The sequence below is a fragment of the Serinus canaria genome, chromosome 27, assembly GCF_022539315.1.
Source record: "Serinus canaria isolate serCan28SL12 chromosome 27, serCan2020, whole genome shotgun sequence".
In the NCBI taxonomy this organism is placed as follows: domain Eukaryota; kingdom Metazoa; phylum Chordata; class Aves; order Passeriformes; family Fringillidae; genus Serinus; species Serinus canaria.
The window spans coordinates 464146-480310 of record NC_066340.1 but is presented as its reverse complement, the minus strand read 5'-3'; the positions used below and the strand labels follow the sequence as shown (position 1 = coordinate 480310).

Below are 16165 nucleotides of genomic sequence, written 5' to 3'. Positions count from 1 at the left end.
GATTCTCAAGAATTCCAGGGTGGATTCCTGAGAATTCTGGCCAAGATTCCCAAGAATTCTGGCCAAGATTCCCGAGGATTCCAGGGGGGATTCGTGAGAATTCCAGCCGGGATTCCCAAGGATTCCAGGAGTGCTCTGGAATGCCTGGCCTGCTTTGGGGCTCGGCTGGAGGATCTCACCCAGAGCCGGGACCAAAGCTCCCAAATCCCGGTTTAATTCCCAGTTTAACTCCCGGTTTAAGTCCCGGTTTAATTCCCGGTTTCCCAAGTCCCGTCCCGGCCGGTCCCGGCTCATTCCCGGTGTTTCCCTTTCCCAGGGATATCATGTCCATCTACAAGGAGCCGCCCCCGGGGATGTTCGTGGTGCCCGACCCCCACGACATGACCAAGGTGAGCCCAGAGCCCGGCCCCGGAGCGCTCCCGGATGGAATTCCCTGGGGATGGGGTCGGGAATGCCGGAGGGGTCGGGAATGCCGGAGGGGTCGGGAATGCCGGAGGGGTTGGGAATGCCGGAGCTGTGGAGAGTTTGGGAACGCTGGAGGGTCTGGGAATGCTGGAGAGTTTGGGAATGTTGGAGAGTTTGGGAACGCTGGAGGGTCTGGGAATGCTGGAGAGTTTGGGAATGTTGGAGAGTTTGGGAATGTTGGAGGGTCTGGGAATGCTGGAGAGTTTGGGAATGTTGGAGAGTTTGGGAATGTTGGAGGGTCTGGGAATGCTGGAGAGTTTGGGAATGTTGGAGAGTTTGGGAATGTTGGAGTCACGGAGGGTTTGGGGATGTTGGAGAGTCTGGGAATGCCAGACAGTTCGGGAATGCTGGAGGGTCTGGGAATGCCGGAGGGTTTGGGAATGCCGGAGGGTCTGGGAATGCCGGAGGGTCTGGGAATGCCGCAGGGCCGGGAATGCTGCAGGGTCTGGGAATGCCGCAAGGCTGGGAATGCCGGGGGTTTGGGAATGCCGGGGGGTCCGGGAATGCTACAGGGTTCAGGAGCCCCAGAGGATTCGGAAATGCCACAGGGCTCGGGAATGCCGCAGGGCTGGGAATGCCGTAGGTCCAGGAATGCTGCAGGGCTGGGAATGCCGTGGGTCCAGGAATGCTGCAGGGCTCAGGAATGCTGAAGGGTTTGGGAGTCCCGGAGGGTCTGGGAATGCCGCAGGGCTGGGAATCCCAGGGGGTTTGGGAATGCTGCAGGGTCTGGGAATGCCAGGGGTCCGGGAATGCTGGGGGGTCCGGGAATGCCAGGGGTCCGGGAATGCCAAGGGGTCTGGGAATGCTGGGGGGTTTGGGAATGCCAGGGGGGTCCGGGAATGCCGGGGGGGTTTGGGAATGCCGCAGGGCTGGGGTGTCCCCGCAGATCCACGCGCTGATCACGGGCCCGTTCGACACCCCCTACGAGGGCGGCTTCTTCCTGTTCCTGTTCCGCTGCCCGCCCGACTACCCCATCCACCCGCCCCGCGTCAAACTCATGACCACGGGCAACAACACCGTCAGGTTCAACCCCAACTTCTACCGCAACGGCAAGGTCTGCCTCAGCATCCTGGGGTAAGCCGGGCTTAGGGTCTGCCTCAGCATCCTGGGGTAAGCCGGGCTTAAGGTCTGCCTCGGCATCCTGGGGTAAGCCGGTGCTTAAGGTCTGCCTCAGCATCCTGGGGTAAGCTGGGCCTGGGGTCCAACTCAGCATCCTGGGGTAAGCTGGGCCTGGGGTCTGCCTCAGCATCCTGGGGTAAGCTGGGCCTAGGGTCTGCCTCAGCATCCTGGGGTAAGCTGGGCTTAGGGTCTGCCTCAGCATCCTGGGGTAAGCCGGGCTTAAGGTCTGCCTCGGCATCCTGGGGTAAGCTGGGCCTAGGGTCTGCCTCAGCATCCTGGGGTAAGCTGGGCTTAAGGGCTGCCTCAGCATCCTGGGGTAAGCCGGGCCTAGGGTCTGCCTCGGCATCCTGGGGTAAGCTGGGCCTGGGGTAAGCTGGGCTTAAGGTCTGCCTCGGCATCCTGGGGTAAGCCGGGCCTGGGGTCTGCCTCAGCATCCTGGGGTAAGCTGGGCCTAGGGTCTGCCTCAGCATCCTGGGGTAAGCTGGGCCTAGGGTCTGCCTCAGCATCCTGGGGTAAGCCGGGCCTAGAGTCCAACTCAGCATCCTGGGGTAAGCCGGGCCCCGGGGTAAGCTGGCCCTAGAGTCCAGCTCAGCATCCTGGGGTAAGCTGGGCCTAGGGTCTGCCTCAGCATCCTGGGGTAAGCTGGGCCTGGGGTCTGCCTCAGCATCCTGGGGTAAGCTGGGCTTAGGGTCTGCCTCGGCATCCTGGGGTAAGCTGGGCTTAAGGGCTGCCTCGGCATCCTGGGGTAAGCCGGGCTTAAGGGCTGCCTCAGCATCCTGGGGTAAGCTGGGCTTAAGGTCTGCCTCGGCATCCTGGGGTAAGCTGGGCTTAGGGTCTGCCTCAGCATCCTGGGGTAAGCTGGGCTTAAGGGCTGCCTCAGCATCCTGGGGTAAGCTGGGCTTAAGGTCTGCCTCGGCATCCTGGGGTAAGCTGGGCCTAGAGTCCAACTCAGCATCCTGGGGTAAGCCAGGCTAAGGTCTGCCTCAGCATCCTGGGGTAAGCCAGGCTTAGGGTCTGCCTCAGCATCCTGGGGTAAGCCAGGCTTAGGGTCTGCCTCGGCATCCTGGGGTAAGCCGGGCCTGGGGTCTGCCTCAGCATCCTGGGGTAAGCCGGGCCTAGAGTCCAACTCAGCATCCTGGGGTAAGCCGGGCCTAGAGTCCAGCTCAGCATCCTGGGGTAAGCCGGGCCTGGGGTAAGGCCAGGCCCAGCTGAGCCCAGGCTCTGCTCCCGGGTCAGCACGGACAGAAGGACAGAACAGTTTAGGCTGTGCCTGGGGGAGTTTAGGCCCAGCTGAGGTCCCACAGGCCAGGCCTAGCTGTGCTCCCCAGGTTTTTGGGCTCTGCTGCGGGGGGGGATATCCTGCTGATTAATTAATGACGGTTAATTAATGGTGATTAATTAATTAATCAATGCCGGCGTTAATTGGCGCAGCACGTGGACAGGCCCGGCCTGGAGCCCGGCCCAGAGCATCTCGTCGGTGCTGATCTCCATCCAGTCCCTGATGACCGAGAACCCGTACCACAACGAGCCCGGCTTCGAGCAGGTCAGGCCTGGGAACCCCGCCTGGGACTGGGATTACAGCTGGGACTGGGAACCCAGACTGGGACTGGGAACCCAGGCTGGGACTGGGAATCCAGGCTGGGACTGGGAACCCAGCCTGGGACTGGGATTACAGCTGGGACTGGGAACCCAGACTGGGACTGGGATTACAGGCTGGGACTGGGATTACAGCTGGGACTGGGATTATAGCTGGGACTGGGATTATAGCTGGGACTGGGAACCCAGGCTGGGACTGGGAACCCAGCTGGGACTGGGATTATAGCTGGGACTGGGATTATAGCTGGGACTGGGAACCCAGGCTGGGACTGGGAACCCAGGCTGGGACTGGGAATCCAGGCTGGGACTGGGAACCCAGGCTGGGACTGGGAACCCAGCCTGGGACTGGGAACCCAGCCTGGGACTGGGATTACAGCTGGGACTGGGAACCCAGCCTGGGACTGGGATTATAGCTGGGACTGGGAACCCATACTGGGACTGGGAACCCAGCCTGGGACTGGGAACCCGTACTGGGACTGGGAACCCATACTGGGACTGGGAATCCAGGCTGGGACTGGGAACCCAGCCTGGGACTGGGATTATGGCTGGGACTGGCTGGGAACCCAGCCTGGGACTGGGAACCCAGGCTGGGACTGGGATTGCAGCTGGGATTTACTGGGAACCCAGCCTGGGACTGGGATTATGGCTGGGACTGGAATTACAGCCTGGGACTGGGAACCCAGCCCGGGACTGGGAACCCAGCCTAGGACTGGGATTATGGCTGGGACTGGCTGGGAACCCAGCCTAGAACTGGGATTGCAGCCTGGAATTGACTGGGATTGCAGGCTGGGCCTGACTGGGATTCCAGGCTGGAACTAATTGGGATCCCAGGCTGGAGTTAACTGGGATTCCAAGCTGGAACTGGGCTCTGGACTGGTCAGGAATGGGACAGGGACTGATCAGAGCTGGGACCAGGCCTGGTCAGGGACTGGTCAGGCCTGGTCAGGCCGGACTGGTCAGGCCTGGTTAGGCCGGGCCCTGCCCTGGTTAGGGACTGGTCAGGCCTGGTTAGGCCTGGCCCTGCCCTGGTCAGGCCTGGTTAGGCCGGGCCCTGCCCTGGTTAGGGACTGGTCAGGCCTGGTTAGTCCTGGCCCTGCCCTGGTCAGGCCTGGTTAGTCCTGGCCCTGCCCTGACCGCCGTGTCCCCAGGAGCGGCACCCCGGGGACAGCAAGAACTACAACGAGTGCATCCGGCACGAGACCATCCGCGTGGCCGTGTGTGACATGCTGGAGGGGAAGTGTCCCTGCCCCGAGCCCCTGCGGTACGGCAAGGGGACACTGGGGACACCGGGGGGGTGGGGACACCGGGGGGACACCGCGGGGGTGGGGGCACTGGGGAGGATGGGGACACCAGGGGGATGGGGACATTGGGTGCTGCCCCCTCCCCGGCTCTGTCCCCACCCCAGGGCTCTGTCCCCTCTCTTGGGCTCTGTCCTGTCCTCTGGCTCTGTCCCCTCCCCAGGGCTCTGTCCCCTCTCCAGGGCTCTGTCCTGTCCCCTCCCCAGGGCTCTGTCCCCTCTCCAGGGCTCTGTCCTGTCCCCTCCCCAGGCTCTGTCCCCTCTCCAGCTCTGTCCTGTCCCCTGGGCTCTGTCCTGTCCCCTCCCCTGGCTCTGTCCCCTCTCTTGGCTCTGTCCCCTCTCTTGGCTCTGTCCTGTCCCCTTCCCAGGCTCTGTCCCCTGGGCTCCGTCCTGTCCTCTGGCTCTGTCCCCTCCCCAGGCTCTGTCCCCTCCCCAGGCTCTGTCCCGTCCCCAGGGCTCTGTCCTGTCCCCTCCCCAGGCTCTGTCCCCTCTCTTGGCTCTGTCCTGTCCCCAGGGCTCTGTCCCCTCCCTGGCTCTGTCCCCTCTCTTGGCTCTGTCCCCTCTCTTGGCTCTGTCCCCTCCCCAGGGCTCTGTCCCCTGGGCTCTGTCCCCTGCCCATGGTGCCCCGCAGTGTCCCCAGGGCCATGCTGACCGTGTCCCCGTGTCCCCTCTGTCCCTGCAGGGGGGTGATGGAGAAATCCTTCATGGAGTACCTGGACTTCTACGAGGGCGTCTGCAAGGAGAGGCTGCACCTGCAGGGCCAGACCATGCAGGTGAGGGGCACGGCTGGGACAGCTGGGGACAGATGTGGGACACAGCTGGGGACAGATGTGGGACACAGCTGGGGACAGATGGGGGGGACAGATGTACCGTTTTCCCCATTTCCCCTTTTCCCCCCATTTCCCCCCCTCACCCCTGCCCTTTTCTCCCATTTTTCCCCATTTCCCCCCCCCTTTTCCCCCATTTTCCCATCCCCTCACCCCTGCCCTTTTTCCCCCTTTTTCCCCCAATTTCCGCCCCTTTCCCCCCCCCTTTTTCCCCCCCTTTCCTCCCCCACTTTCCCCCTCTCTTTTCCCCCTTTCCCCCTGTCCGTTCCCCCCGTTTTCCCTCGTTCCCACCCACTCACCCCTCGCCCTTTTCCCCCTTTTTTTTCCTCCTCCCTTTTTCTACCCCCTTTCTCTTTTCTCCCCCATTCTTTCTCCCCCATTTTCCCCTCCCCTCACCCTTCTTTTCCCCCTTTTCCTTCCCCTTCTCCCCCCCATTTCCTCCCCCATTTCCCACCCTCACCCGTGACAACCCTTTTCCCTCCTTTCCCCCCTCCCCATCCCTACCCTTTTCCCCCCATTTTCCCCCATTTCCCACCTTCCTTTCCCCCCCATCCCCCTTTCTCCCCACCCCTCACCGCTTTCCCCCTTTTTCTTCCCCCCTTTCCCCCCCATTTCCCCCCCCCTTTCCTCCATTTCCCCCCCATTTCCCCCTTTTCCCCCCATTTCCCCCCCCCCAGTTCCCATCCCCCTCCCCACCCATTTCCCCCTTTTCCTTCCCCCCCTCCCCGCCCATTTTCCCTCCCATTTCCCACCCTCATACCCCTTTTCGCCCCCTTTCCCATCCTGCCCTCAAACTCCTTTCCCCGCTTTTTTTTCCCTCCCCGCATTTCCCCCTGTCCCTTCCCCCATTTCCCACCACCACCCTCCCACGCCTTTCCCTTCCGCCCTTTTCTCCCTCCCCTCTCCCGCACCCTTTCCTCCCCCCTTGTCCCCTCCCCCGCAACACTCCATTGTCCCCCCTTTTCCCATCCCTCACCCCTTTCCCGACTTTTGTTCCCCCCCGTTTTTTTTTCCTTCCCATCCCCTCCCTCCTCGTTGGTCCCCCCATTTCCCTTCCCCTTCCCCTCAACCACCCTTATCCTCCCCCTTGTTTTCCCCTTTGCCCCCCATTTCCTTGCCCCCCTTTTGCCCCCCACTTTTTCCCCATCCACGCCCTCACACCCTGTTCCGCTGTCCCCCTTTTTTCCCCCCATTTCCTTCCCATCCCCTCCCCCTTTCTTTCCCCATTTCCCAGCCCCTCACACCGTTCCCCCTTTTTCTTCACCCCATTTTCCCAGCCCCTCACCTCCCTTTTTCCCTCCCCATTTCCCCATCCCCTCACCCTTTCCCGGTCCTTTTTCTCCCCCCATTTCCCTCCCCCTCTTTTCCCCCTCCCCCCCCCTTGTCCCCCCATTCCCTTCCCCCAGTTCCCCCCCCCGCCACCCTGTCCCTTTTTCCCCAATTTTTCCCCCTTTTCCCATCCCCTCACCCCATTTCTCCCCATTTTCCCCGCTCTGTTCCAGGACCCTTTCGGGGAGAAGCGCGGTCACTTCGATTACCAGGCGCTGCTGGGGCGGCTGCAGGCGCTGCGGGCGCGGCTGCAGGAGCGGCAGCAGCAGCAGCAGCAGCAGCAGCAGCAGCAGGACAGCGCCGAGCTGGACTCGGAGAGCAGCTCCTCAGAGGCCGAGCCCGAGCCCCAGGGCTGCCCCAAGGCCTAGGGAGGGTCCGGCCCGGTCCGGCCCGGGACTGCAGCACAGCCAGGCCGGGGCGGGGAGAGCCGCAGGCTCCTCCTCCATCCCTCCCTCCTGCCTTCCTTCCATCCATCCATCCATCCATCCATCCCTCCCGCCTTCCATCCCTCCCCGACGGCCAGGAGAGTTCCCCGAGGATTCCCCGAGGAGAATTTCCCCCCCCAAAAAAAAAAAAAGAGACAAAGCCAAGCTCGGGACAGGCTCCTCTTGGACAAAGGTACTTCCTGGCATGTGGCATCAGGTTTTTTTTGGGGGTTTTTTGGAGGACACCTACACTGGTTGGGTTGGTTGTTTTTTTTTTTTTTCTTTTATTTTGTTTTATTTTTCTTTTTTTTTTTTTTTGGTTTGTTTTGGTTGGTTTTAATGTTTTTTTTTTCCAGGTTTTTTTGTTTTGTTTTTTTTTTTTTGATTAAAGAGCTCTAGACTGCAAATCCTTGAGAGCTTTTCTGCTCCTGGGTAGGGAGGGAACTTTTCCCTGGAGTTTGGATAATCCAGGTGGGATTTGGGAGAGCTGGGGCCTCCCTGGTCTCTTTCTTCCAGGCAAACCAAAGAGAAAGGAATTCTCCCTGCTGGAATTTGGGGCTCCATCCCCAAAATTTTACTCTTTGGAGACTCCCTGTGGAAAAATGGGAACGGCAGGAATCCATGGATTGGTTCAGCCTGGAGCTTTGGGGAAGGGAGAGGATGAGGAGAAATGCTCGTGGTTTATTTCTGGAATATCCAGCTGAGCTTTTGGCAGGGCTTTCCTCCTGCTGGAGCTGCTTTGGAATTCTCTGTCCCCACCTCGGCTGTCCCCTCCTGTCCCCTCCCCTCCCTGCTGCCACCCCAACGGGGACAATTCCAGCCGGACTCCCTCTGCCAAATTTGGGGGAAATTCGGTGTTTTTGGGGTCCCTGGCGCTGCTGAGGGCAGGGGCTGTGCCCTGGGTGACACAGAGAGGTGGCAGTGGCACTGCCACCCCCCCCAGGCCGGGCTGGAGGTGACAATTCCCCCCCGGAGCAGGGCTGGGGTGAGCAGCAGGAGCTCAAGGCTTCACTTTTTATTCTAGGGACACAAAACTGCCCAAAATCCGGCCCAGTTTGGGACCAGTTTGGGACCAGTTTGGGTCCTGCTGGTGCTGGGAGAATTTCCAACTTAGAGACTCATCCTGAGGGGCAGGAGGAGCCCCCAAAATCCCAAAAACCCCCAAAATCCCCCAAAATCCCCAAAGCCCCCGAGGGGCAGGAGGAGCCTCAAAAATCCCAAAATCCCCAAAAATCCCCAAAGCTCCTGAGGGGCAGGAGGAGCCCCCAAATCCCCCAAAATCCCAAAATCCCCCAAATCCCCAGGGAGGATTCGGGAGTGCAGCAGCAGCAGCAGCAGGAAGGGGGAAATGGGAATTTTCCCTGGTGGAAAATGGGAATTTTCCTGGTGAGAATTGGGAATATCTCTGGTGGAAAATGGAGATTTTCCTGGTGAAAAATGGGGAATTTTCCTGGTGAGAATTGGGGAATTTTCCTGGTGAGAATTGGGGAATTTTCCTGGTGAGAATTGGGGAATTTTCCTGGTGAGAATTGGGGAATTTTCCTGGTGGAAAGTGGGATATTTTCTTGGTGGAAAATGGGGAATTTTCTTGGTGAAAAATGGGAATTTTCTTGGTGGAAAATGGGAATTTTCTTGGTGAGAATTGGGGAATTTCCCTGGAGGAAAATGGAGATTTTCCTGGTGAAAAATGGGGAATTTTCCTGGTGAGAATTGGGGAATTTCCCTGGTGGAAAGTGGGATATTTTCTTGGTGGAAAATGGGGAATTTTCTTGGTGGATAATGGGGAATTTTCTTGGTGGAAAATGGGAATTTCTCTGGTGAGAATTGGGGAATTTTCCTGCTGGGAATTGGGGATTTTCCTGGTTGAAAATGGGAATTTCTCTGGTGGGAATTGGGGATTTTCCTGGTTGAAAACGGGGAATATTCCCTGGTGGAAAATGGGGAATTTTCTTGCTTTTCCCAAAAAACCTTTGGGAATTCTTTGCCCCGGGGCTGGTTTGGGTTTAACCCTCGAGGGGAGGCGGAGCTGCCACCCCGCAGGTGAAGGGCAGGTGCCACCTCTGTCACCCCTGGGTGGGGCTGGGCAGGTGCCACCTCTGTCACCTCTGTCACCCCTGGAGGGGCTGGGCAGGTGCCACCTCTGTCACCCCTGGAGGGGGCTGGGCAGGTGCCACCTCTGTCACCTCTGTCACCCCTGGTGGGGCTGGGCAGGTGCCACCTCTGTCACCTCTGGGGGGGGCTGGGCAGGTTCCACCTCTGTCACCTCTGGGGGGAGCTGGGCAGGCTGGAACATGCCACCTCTGTCACCTCTGTCACCCCTGGGTGGGGCTGGGCAGGTGCCACCTCTGTCACCTCCTGTCACCTCTGTCACCCCTGGGAGGGGCTGGGCAGCTTTTCCAGGGCTGGGAATGGCGTGTGCCCCCCCTGTCCCCCCCGTGTCCCTGTCCCTGTCCCCAGTGCCAGCCCCCAGCCAGGGACATTTTTCACCCACGGATTTTTAGGGGCTGGGACGGCGCCGGAAACAAAACCCGCCCTCAGAGATCTCCGCTGGTTTTTTTGTACAGAATTCCAAGAATTCCCAGGTTTTTTTTTTTCTCAGTTTGGGATTTTTTGGGTTTTTTTTTTTGGGGGGGTGTTTCCTTTTTTTATTTTAATTTTTTTTTGGTTTTTTCTTTGTGCAATAAAGTTTTGTTTTGGCAGAACCCAGCGCTGTCCCTCGGCGGGAATTCCGACGGGATGAACCTTGCCCAGAATTTTCCCAAAATTCCAGAGGGGAAATCCCATCTCCCATTCAAATCCTGCTTTTTTTCCAGAATCTGGGACGTTTCCACCCCAAACCCGGCCGGGATCCCAGCAGGGGTCGATCCCACAGAACTTCCCAAGCTCAGGAATTTCGTACAAAACTTTTATTGCAGCTCCTGCTGTCCCTGGGATCCCGGGGATGGGAGGGATCCCGGGAGAGATCCCAAAGATCCCAGGAGAGATCCCGGGAGAGATCCCAAAGATCCCGGGAGAGATCCCAAAGATCCCGGGAGAGATCCCAAAGATCCAGGGGGGAGGGGTCCCAGGGAGATCCCAGGAGGATCCCAGGAGAGATCCTAAAGATCCAGGGGGGGGGGGATCCCAGGAGGAATTCCTGGGGGGATCTAGGGGGGATCCAGGAGAGATCCCAAAGATCCAGGGGGGGGGGTCCCAGGGGGAATTCCAGGGGGGAGTCCTGAGGATCCCGGGAGAGATCCCAAATATCCCAGGGGAGATCCCAAAGATCCTGGGAGGGATTCCAGGGGGGGATCCCAGGATAGATCCCAAGGATCCAGGGGGGATCCCAGGAGGAATTCCAGGGGGGAATCCTGAGGATCCTGGGGGGGATCCAAGAGGGGATTCCAGGAGAGATCCCGAGGACCCCAAGAGGGATCCCAGGAGGGATTCCAGGGGGGATTCCTGGAATTCCAGGGGGTAATCCCAAGGACTTCAGGGGGTATTCCTGGGGTGCCAGGGGTTATTCCCGGGTTTTCAGGAGTTATTCCTGGGATTCCAGGGGGATTCCCAAGGATCCAGGGGGTGTTCCCGGGGTTCCAGGGGTTATTCCCAAGGATCCAGGGGGTATTCCCGAGGATCCAGGGGGTGTTCCCGGGGTTCCAGGGGTTCCAGGGGGTATTCCCGAGGATCCAGGGGTTATTCCCGGGGCAGTCAGGGCCCGGCCGTGCCCTCCTGGCCGTGCAGCTCCGAGAAGAGCGCGGGCAGCCAGAACTGCGGCTCGGCCGGAGCCTGCGCGTCCAGCCAGGCCATGCCCTCCTTCAGCAGGTGGTCCTGGGAAAAATAATGGGAAAAATGATGGGAAAACGGGATTGGGAATGGGAATGGGAGCCAGCCAGGCCATGCCCTCCTTCAGCAGGTGGTCCTGGGGGGGAAAAACAGTGGGAAAAGTGGGAAAAACGGGATTGGGAATGGACTGGGAATGACTGGGGATGGACTGGGATGTGCAGAGTTGCTGTTGCTGTTCCCATTACCAACCCATTCCCAGTTCCCATTCCCAAATTCCCCATTCCCAGTTCGCATTCCCAAATTCCCCATTCCCAGTCCCCCATTCCCAGTTCCCCACTCCCAGTTCCCCACTCCCAGTTTCCCCATTCCCAGTTCCCCATTCCCAAATTCCCCATTCCCAGTTCCCCCTTCCCAGTTTCCCCATTCCCAGTTTCCCCATTCCCAGTTTCCCCATTCCCAGTTTCCCATTCCCATTCCCCATTCCCAAATTCCCCATTCCCATTCCCCATTCCCATTCCCATTCCCAAATTCCCCATTCCCATTCCCCATTCCCAAATTCCCCATTCCCAGTTCCCATTCCCAGTTCCCATTCCCAAATTCCCCTTCCCAGTTTCCCACCTACCAGCACCTGCTTGGCTCTCTCGGTCTCCCAGCCGAGGCTCTCCCGGATCTCGCTGACCGTCACAAATCCTTTCTTCTGGAAAACCAAAACCCAGGGAATTCCCTCAGAGGGGGGGGAGCCCTCGCTCCCATCCCAGTCCAGCCCAATCCCGGATTTTTAGGGAAACACCAGGAATTCCTGCTCAACCATTCCCAGTATTCCCAGTATTCCCAGTATCCCACCTCGGCCAGCTGCAGCACCACGCTGTGGTCCATTCCCTGAGCCATTCCCAATCCCAGTATTCCCAGTATCCCACCTCGGCCAGCTGCAGCACCACGCTGTGGCCCAATCCCAGTATTCCCAGTGCCATTCCCACCTCGGCCAGCTGCAGCACCACGCTGTGGTCCATTCCCAATCCCAGTATTCCCAGTATCATTCCCAGTATCATTCCCACCTCGGCCAGCTGCAGCACCACGCTGTGGTCCATTCCCTGAGCCATTCCCAATCCCAGTATTCCCAGTATTCCCAGTATTCCCAGTATCATTCCCACCTCGGCCAGCTGCAGCACCACGCTGTGGCCCAATCCCAGTATTCCCAGTATTCCCAGTATTCCCAGTATCATTCCCAGTATCCCACCTCGGCCAGCTGCAGCACCACGCTGTGGTCCATGCTGAGCTCGGCCGGCACCGACTGCACCAGCACCGTCCCCCCCACCGGGATCAGCCCGAAGCCGCTGCCCAGCACCTTCAGCTTCTTGATGGCCCGCACCAGGTCATCCCTGGGACACACCGGGAATTCCAACCGGGAATTCCTGGGAATTCCCGACCCCCCGCTCACCCACAGGGATCCCCAGGTCATCCCTGGGACACACCGAATTCCAACCGGGAATTCCTGGGAATTCCCGACCCCCCGCTCCCACACAGGGATCCCCAGCTCATCCCTGGGACACACCGGCATTCCCAGGAATTCCAAATCCCCCACTCCCACACAGATTTCCGAGGGATTCCCAGGAATTCCCAGCCCCACTCCCACACAGATTCCCAGGGCATTCCCAATCCCCACTCCCACAGGGATTCCCGAGGGAATTCCCGGGGATCCCCAGCCCCTCCCGCACTCACGCGCTGACGTCCTGCGCGAATTTCCCGCGGCCCTTGAGCACCTGCTGCTGCAGCTCCTCCAGCGTGATCAGCCCTGCAGCGCAGCCGGGATCATCCCGGGGCATTCCCAGGGATTCCCAGGGATCATCCCCGGGCATTCCCAGCCCCACCACTCCCAGGATCATCCCGGGATTCCCATGGAATTCCCAGGGCATTCCCAGCTCCACCACTCCCGGGATCATCCCAGGATTCCCAGGGGATTCCCATGGGATTCCCAGGGGATTCCCAGCCCCGCCCCTCCCAAGATCATCCCAGGATTCCCATGGAATTCCCAGGGCATTCCCAGCCCCACCACTCCCGGGATCATCCCAGGATTCCCAGGGGATTCCCAGGGGATTCCCAGCCCCGTCCCTCCCAGGATCATCCCGGGATTCCCATGGAATTCCCAGGGCATTCCCAGCTCCACCACTCCCGGGATCATCCCAGGATTCCCAGGGGATCAGTGGATCCCTGGATGAGGTGATCCCTGGCTCAGTGGATTTCCCAGGATCAGTGGATCCCTGACTTAGTGGATTCCCTGGCTCAGTGTCCCCCCAGATCAGTGTCCCCCTGGCTCCATGTCCCCCCAGCTCAGTGTCCCCAAGCTCACTGTCCCCAGCTCAGTGTCCCCCCTGGGATCAATGTCCCCCTGGCTCAGTGTCCCCCCAGCTCAGTGTCCCCCCCAGCTCAGTGTCCCCCCCAGCTCAGTGTCCCCAAGCTCAGTGTCCCCCCCAGCTCAGTGTCCCCAAGCTCAGTGTCCCCAAGCTCAGTGTCCCCCCAGCTCAGTGTCCCCCTGGGATCAGTGTCCCCCCCGGCTCCATGTCCCCCCCAGCTCAGTGTCCCCCCCCAGCTCAGTGTCCCCAAGCTCAGTGTCCCCCCCAGCTCAGTGTCCCCCCAGCTCAGTGTCCCCCCCCCGGTGCCCGGTGCCCGGTGCCCACCTCCGTTGCGGTGCCGCAGTGCCAGGCACACCTCGATGATCTGCACTCCCAGCTCGTAGTAGAAATCTCCGACCCCGAGCACCTCGGCCCAGAAACCCTTCCCGGCTGGGGCAGGGACAGCGCTGCCACCCCGGGCCAGGCCATGGCTGTCCCCTCACTGTCCCCTCATTGCTGTCCCCTCATTGTCCCCCGGCTGTCCCCCCCACTGCTATCCCCCCACTGCTGTCCCCTCACTGTCCCCCCATTGCTGTCCTCCTGTCCCCCTGTTGTCCTCCCCATTGCTGTCCCCCCCATTGCTGTCCTCCTGTCCCCATGGTGTCCTCCCCTGTCCCCTGTCCCCTGTGGTTGTCCTCCTGTCCCCCCCTTATCCCCCTCCTGTTCCCCCCCGTTGTCCCCCTGCTGTCCCCCTCTTGTCCCCCCCATCCCTGTCCCCCCCATTGTACCCCCAATGTCCCCTCTGTCCCCACGGTTTCCCCCCAGTCCCCTGTCCCCACCCATTCCCCCCTGTCCCCATGGTGTCCCCCCCAGTCCTCTGTCCCTATGGTGTCCCCCTGTCCCCCCCATCCCTGTCCCCCAGTCCCCCCCTGTCCCCATCCCTGTCCCCATGCTGTCCCTCCCTGTCCCTGTGCTGTCCCCTGTCCCTGTCCCCATGTTGTCCCTGTCCCCTGTCCCTCTGTCCCCCTGTCCCCCTGTCCCCGTGTTGTCCCTGTCCCCAGTGTCCCCCAGTGTCCCCCAGTGTCCCCAGTGTCCCCCAGTGTCCCCAGTGTCCCCAGTCTCACAGGCCAGCGGGTCGACGCCGATGGCGGCGCACATGTGCTGGAACTGCAGGCGGAACTCGGGGCTGCGCCGGATCTCCTGCTTGTGCTTGCTGGCAAAGGCCTGCAGGTGGGTGCGGAACGTCTCCAGCTGCTTGGACATCTGGGACAGACAGACAGACGGACAGATGGGACATGGGGCCAGGGCTGGGTCACAGGGACACAGGGACAGCGGGAATGGGGACAGGAGTGGGGACAGCTGGGATGCCATGGGCTGGGCTGTGCTTGCTGGCAAAGGGCTGCAGGTGGGTGCGGAACGTCTCCAGCTGCTTGGACATCTGGGACAGACAGACAGACGGACAGAGGGACACGGGGACACAGCGGGATGGGCACGGGGAGGGGGACAGGGGAAGAGCAGGATGGGAACTGGGAAACGGCAACGGGAGATGGGCTGGGAATGGAGGGACAGGGACAGGGATGGGGACAGGGACAGGGATGGGGACAGGGACAATGACAGGGATGGGACAGGGATAGGACGGGGATGGGGACAGGGATGGGACAGGGACAGGGATGGGACAGGGATGGGGACAGGGATGGGACAGGGCAGGAATGCCCACCTGGGCCAGCTGATCCTCAGCCAGGACCGTGCCCCGCTCCTTGTACTTGGCCTGGGGGGAGAGCGCGTGAGGGCACGGCCAGGGCGGGCCAGCCCCGAACCGGGACAGCCCCGAACCGGGACAGACCCGAACTGGGACAGACCCGAACCGGGACAGCCCCGATCCCCGAGGATCCCGCTCCCCGAGGATCCCGATCCCGGTCCCGGTCCCGTTCCCGCTCCCCGCGGGTCCCGTCCCGCCCTCCCCGCGGGCTCTGGGCCCACGCCCGGCTCTGGCCCCGCTCCCCGGGCCGGACTCTGGGGGTCCCCTCACGGCTCCCAGCCCCGCACCGAGCCCCGAGCCCGCCCGGGCCCGCGCTCTGCCTGTCCCCTGTCCCCCGGTCTGTCCCGTGTCCCCCGGCCTGTCCCGTGTCCCCCGGCCTGTCCCCTGTCCCCCGGTCTGTCCCGTGTCCCCTGTCCCGGTCCCCGTCCCGCTGACCTCGGTCAGTTTCCTCCTGGCGATCGCCCCCGCCCCCACCCCCCGCCGGTGCATCCCGGCCCCGCCGCCGCCGCCGCCGCTGTCGCTGCGGAGACGTCATCGAGCGCGACGCGTGACGTCATCGAGCGCGCCGCATAACGCCTCGAGCGCGCCGCGTCAACATCATGGAGCGCGACGTCTGACGTCATCAATCGGCGCCCGAGCAGGAAGGGCTCCGCCCCCTCGGAAAGATGGCGGCGCCGGAAGGGAAAGGGTCAAAGGTCAAAGGTCAAAGGTCAAAGGGGAAATGGGGTCGGGGTGGGGGTGAAATGAAAAATTGGGGTCATTTTGGGGGGAAAAAAGGGGGAAAAAGGAACTTTTGGTGAGGTTGGGCAGGTTAAAAATGGGGGAAAATCAGAAATAATTCAAATTTTGAGGGGGGAGGGAAATCCTCAGGGGTGGGGCTGCCCCCGAGGGGGGGAATAAATAGATAAATAAAATAAAAATAATAGAATAAACTAAAATAAAAATAAATTAAAATAAAAATAAAATAAAAATAAATAAAATAAAATAAAAATAAATACCATAATAAAGAAATAAAATAAATGAAATAAAAATAAAATACAATAAAAATTACACATAAAATAAATAAAAACAATAAAATAAAATAAAATTAAAAAAAAATTACAGAGGAAAAAAATAGAAATCCCCAAATATTTCATTTCTGTATTTCATTAATGTATTCAATTTATAGCTTTAATGAATCCATTTCATTAATAGATTTAGTTTATATATTTATAATCTACTTATCATATATTTTAAATTTTAATTTCTATATT

At 60.0% G+C, this 16165-nt stretch overlaps 3 protein-coding genes across 13 annotated transcripts; 1 reads left to right on the top strand and 2 right to left on the bottom strand.

The window, feature by feature from the left end:
• Positions 1-320: 320 nt before the first annotated feature.
• On the top strand, positions 321-7815 carry UBE2Z (ubiquitin conjugating enzyme E2 Z). 2 transcript variants are annotated; one of them, XR_007780253.1, is made up of 7 exons: positions 321-389; positions 1352-1539; positions 3016-3127; positions 4329-4441; positions 5160-5250; positions 6807-7251; positions 7575-7815. XR_007780253.1 is itself a non-coding variant. In XM_050985926.1 (6 exons), the coding sequence occupies exons 1-6, from the start codon at positions 324-326 to the stop codon at positions 6999-7001; spliced, it is 765 nt and encodes a 254-aa protein (XP_050841883.1). In that variant the 5' UTR covers positions 321-323; the 3' UTR covers positions 7002-7254. The 2 variants fall into 2 exon arrangements, 1 of the variants encoding a protein (XP_050841883.1); XM_050985926.1 differs by lacking the exon at positions 7575-7815 and having other exon boundaries at positions 6807-7254.
• A 182-nt stretch (positions 7816-7997) lies between these two features.
• On the bottom strand, positions 7998-9842 carry LOC127060835 (titin-like). The gene is made up of 3 exons (XM_050985511.1): positions 9806-9842; positions 9153-9217; positions 7998-9116 (listed from the first exon to the last, which is right to left on the bottom strand). The coding sequence occupies exons 1-3, from the start codon at positions 9840-9842 to the stop codon at positions 8169-8171; spliced, it is 1050 nt and encodes a 349-aa protein (XP_050841468.1). The 3' UTR covers positions 7998-8168.
• Positions 9843-10251: 409 nt separating this feature from the next.
• Positions 10252-15439, bottom strand: SNF8 (SNF8 subunit of ESCRT-II). Of its 10 annotated transcripts, XM_050985912.1 has the most exons (10): positions 15348-15439; positions 14871-14921; positions 14278-14416; positions 13499-13603; positions 12543-12615; positions 12061-12202; positions 11952-11974; positions 11879-11915; positions 11446-11520; positions 10254-10959 (listed from the first exon to the last, which is right to left on the bottom strand). In XM_050985912.1, exons 1-10 carry the CDS (start codon positions 15399-15401, stop codon positions 10579-10581), a joined length of 1080 nt encoding a protein of 359 aa, XP_050841869.1. In that variant the 5' UTR covers positions 15402-15439; the 3' UTR covers positions 10254-10578. The 10 variants fall into 10 exon arrangements, with proteins under 10 accessions (XP_050841868.1, XP_050841867.1, XP_050841869.1 ...); XM_050985911.1 differs by having other exon boundaries at positions 10252-10959; positions 11452-11520; positions 11879-11974; XM_050985910.1 differs by having other exon boundaries at positions 10253-10959; positions 11879-11974.
• Between the last annotated feature and the right edge of the window lie 726 nt (positions 15440-16165).

Coding starts and splice junctions, on each gene's coding strand:
- UBE2Z (XM_050985926.1), top strand. CDS start 324: ATGTCCATCTACAAGGAGCCGCCCCCGGGGATGTTCGTGGTGCCCGAC. Junction 4,442..5,159: donor CCCTGCCCCGAGCCCCTGCG/GTACGGCAAGGG, acceptor CTGTCCCTGCAG/GGGGGTGATGGAGAAATCCT. Junction 5,251..6,806: donor TGCAGGGCCAGACCATGCAG/GTGAGGGGCACG, acceptor GCTCTGTTCCAG/GACCCTTTCGGGGAGAAGCG.
- LOC127060835 (XM_050985511.1), bottom strand. CDS start 9,842: ATGGGATTTCCCCTCTGGAATTTTGGGAAAATTCTGG. Junction 9,218..9,805: donor GAATTTTGGGAAAATTCTGG/GCAAGGTTCATC, acceptor GCACCTGCCCAG/CCCCCTCCAGGGGTGACAGA. Junction 9,117..9,152: donor GGGTGACAGAGGTGACAGAG/GTGGCACCTGCC, acceptor GGGGTGACAGAG/GTGGCACCTGCCCTTCACCT.
- SNF8 (XM_050985910.1), bottom strand. CDS start 15,401: ATGCACCGGCGGGGGGTGGGGGCGGGGGCGATCGCCAGGAGGAAACTG. Junction 12,616..13,498: donor ACTGCGGCACCGCAACGGAG/GTGGGCACCGGG, acceptor GCTGCGCTGCAG/GGCTGATCACGCTGGAGGAG. Junction 11,521..11,878: donor TGGTGCTGCAGCTGGCCGAG/GTGGGAATGATA, acceptor TTGGTTTTCCAG/AAGAAAGGATTTGTGACGGT.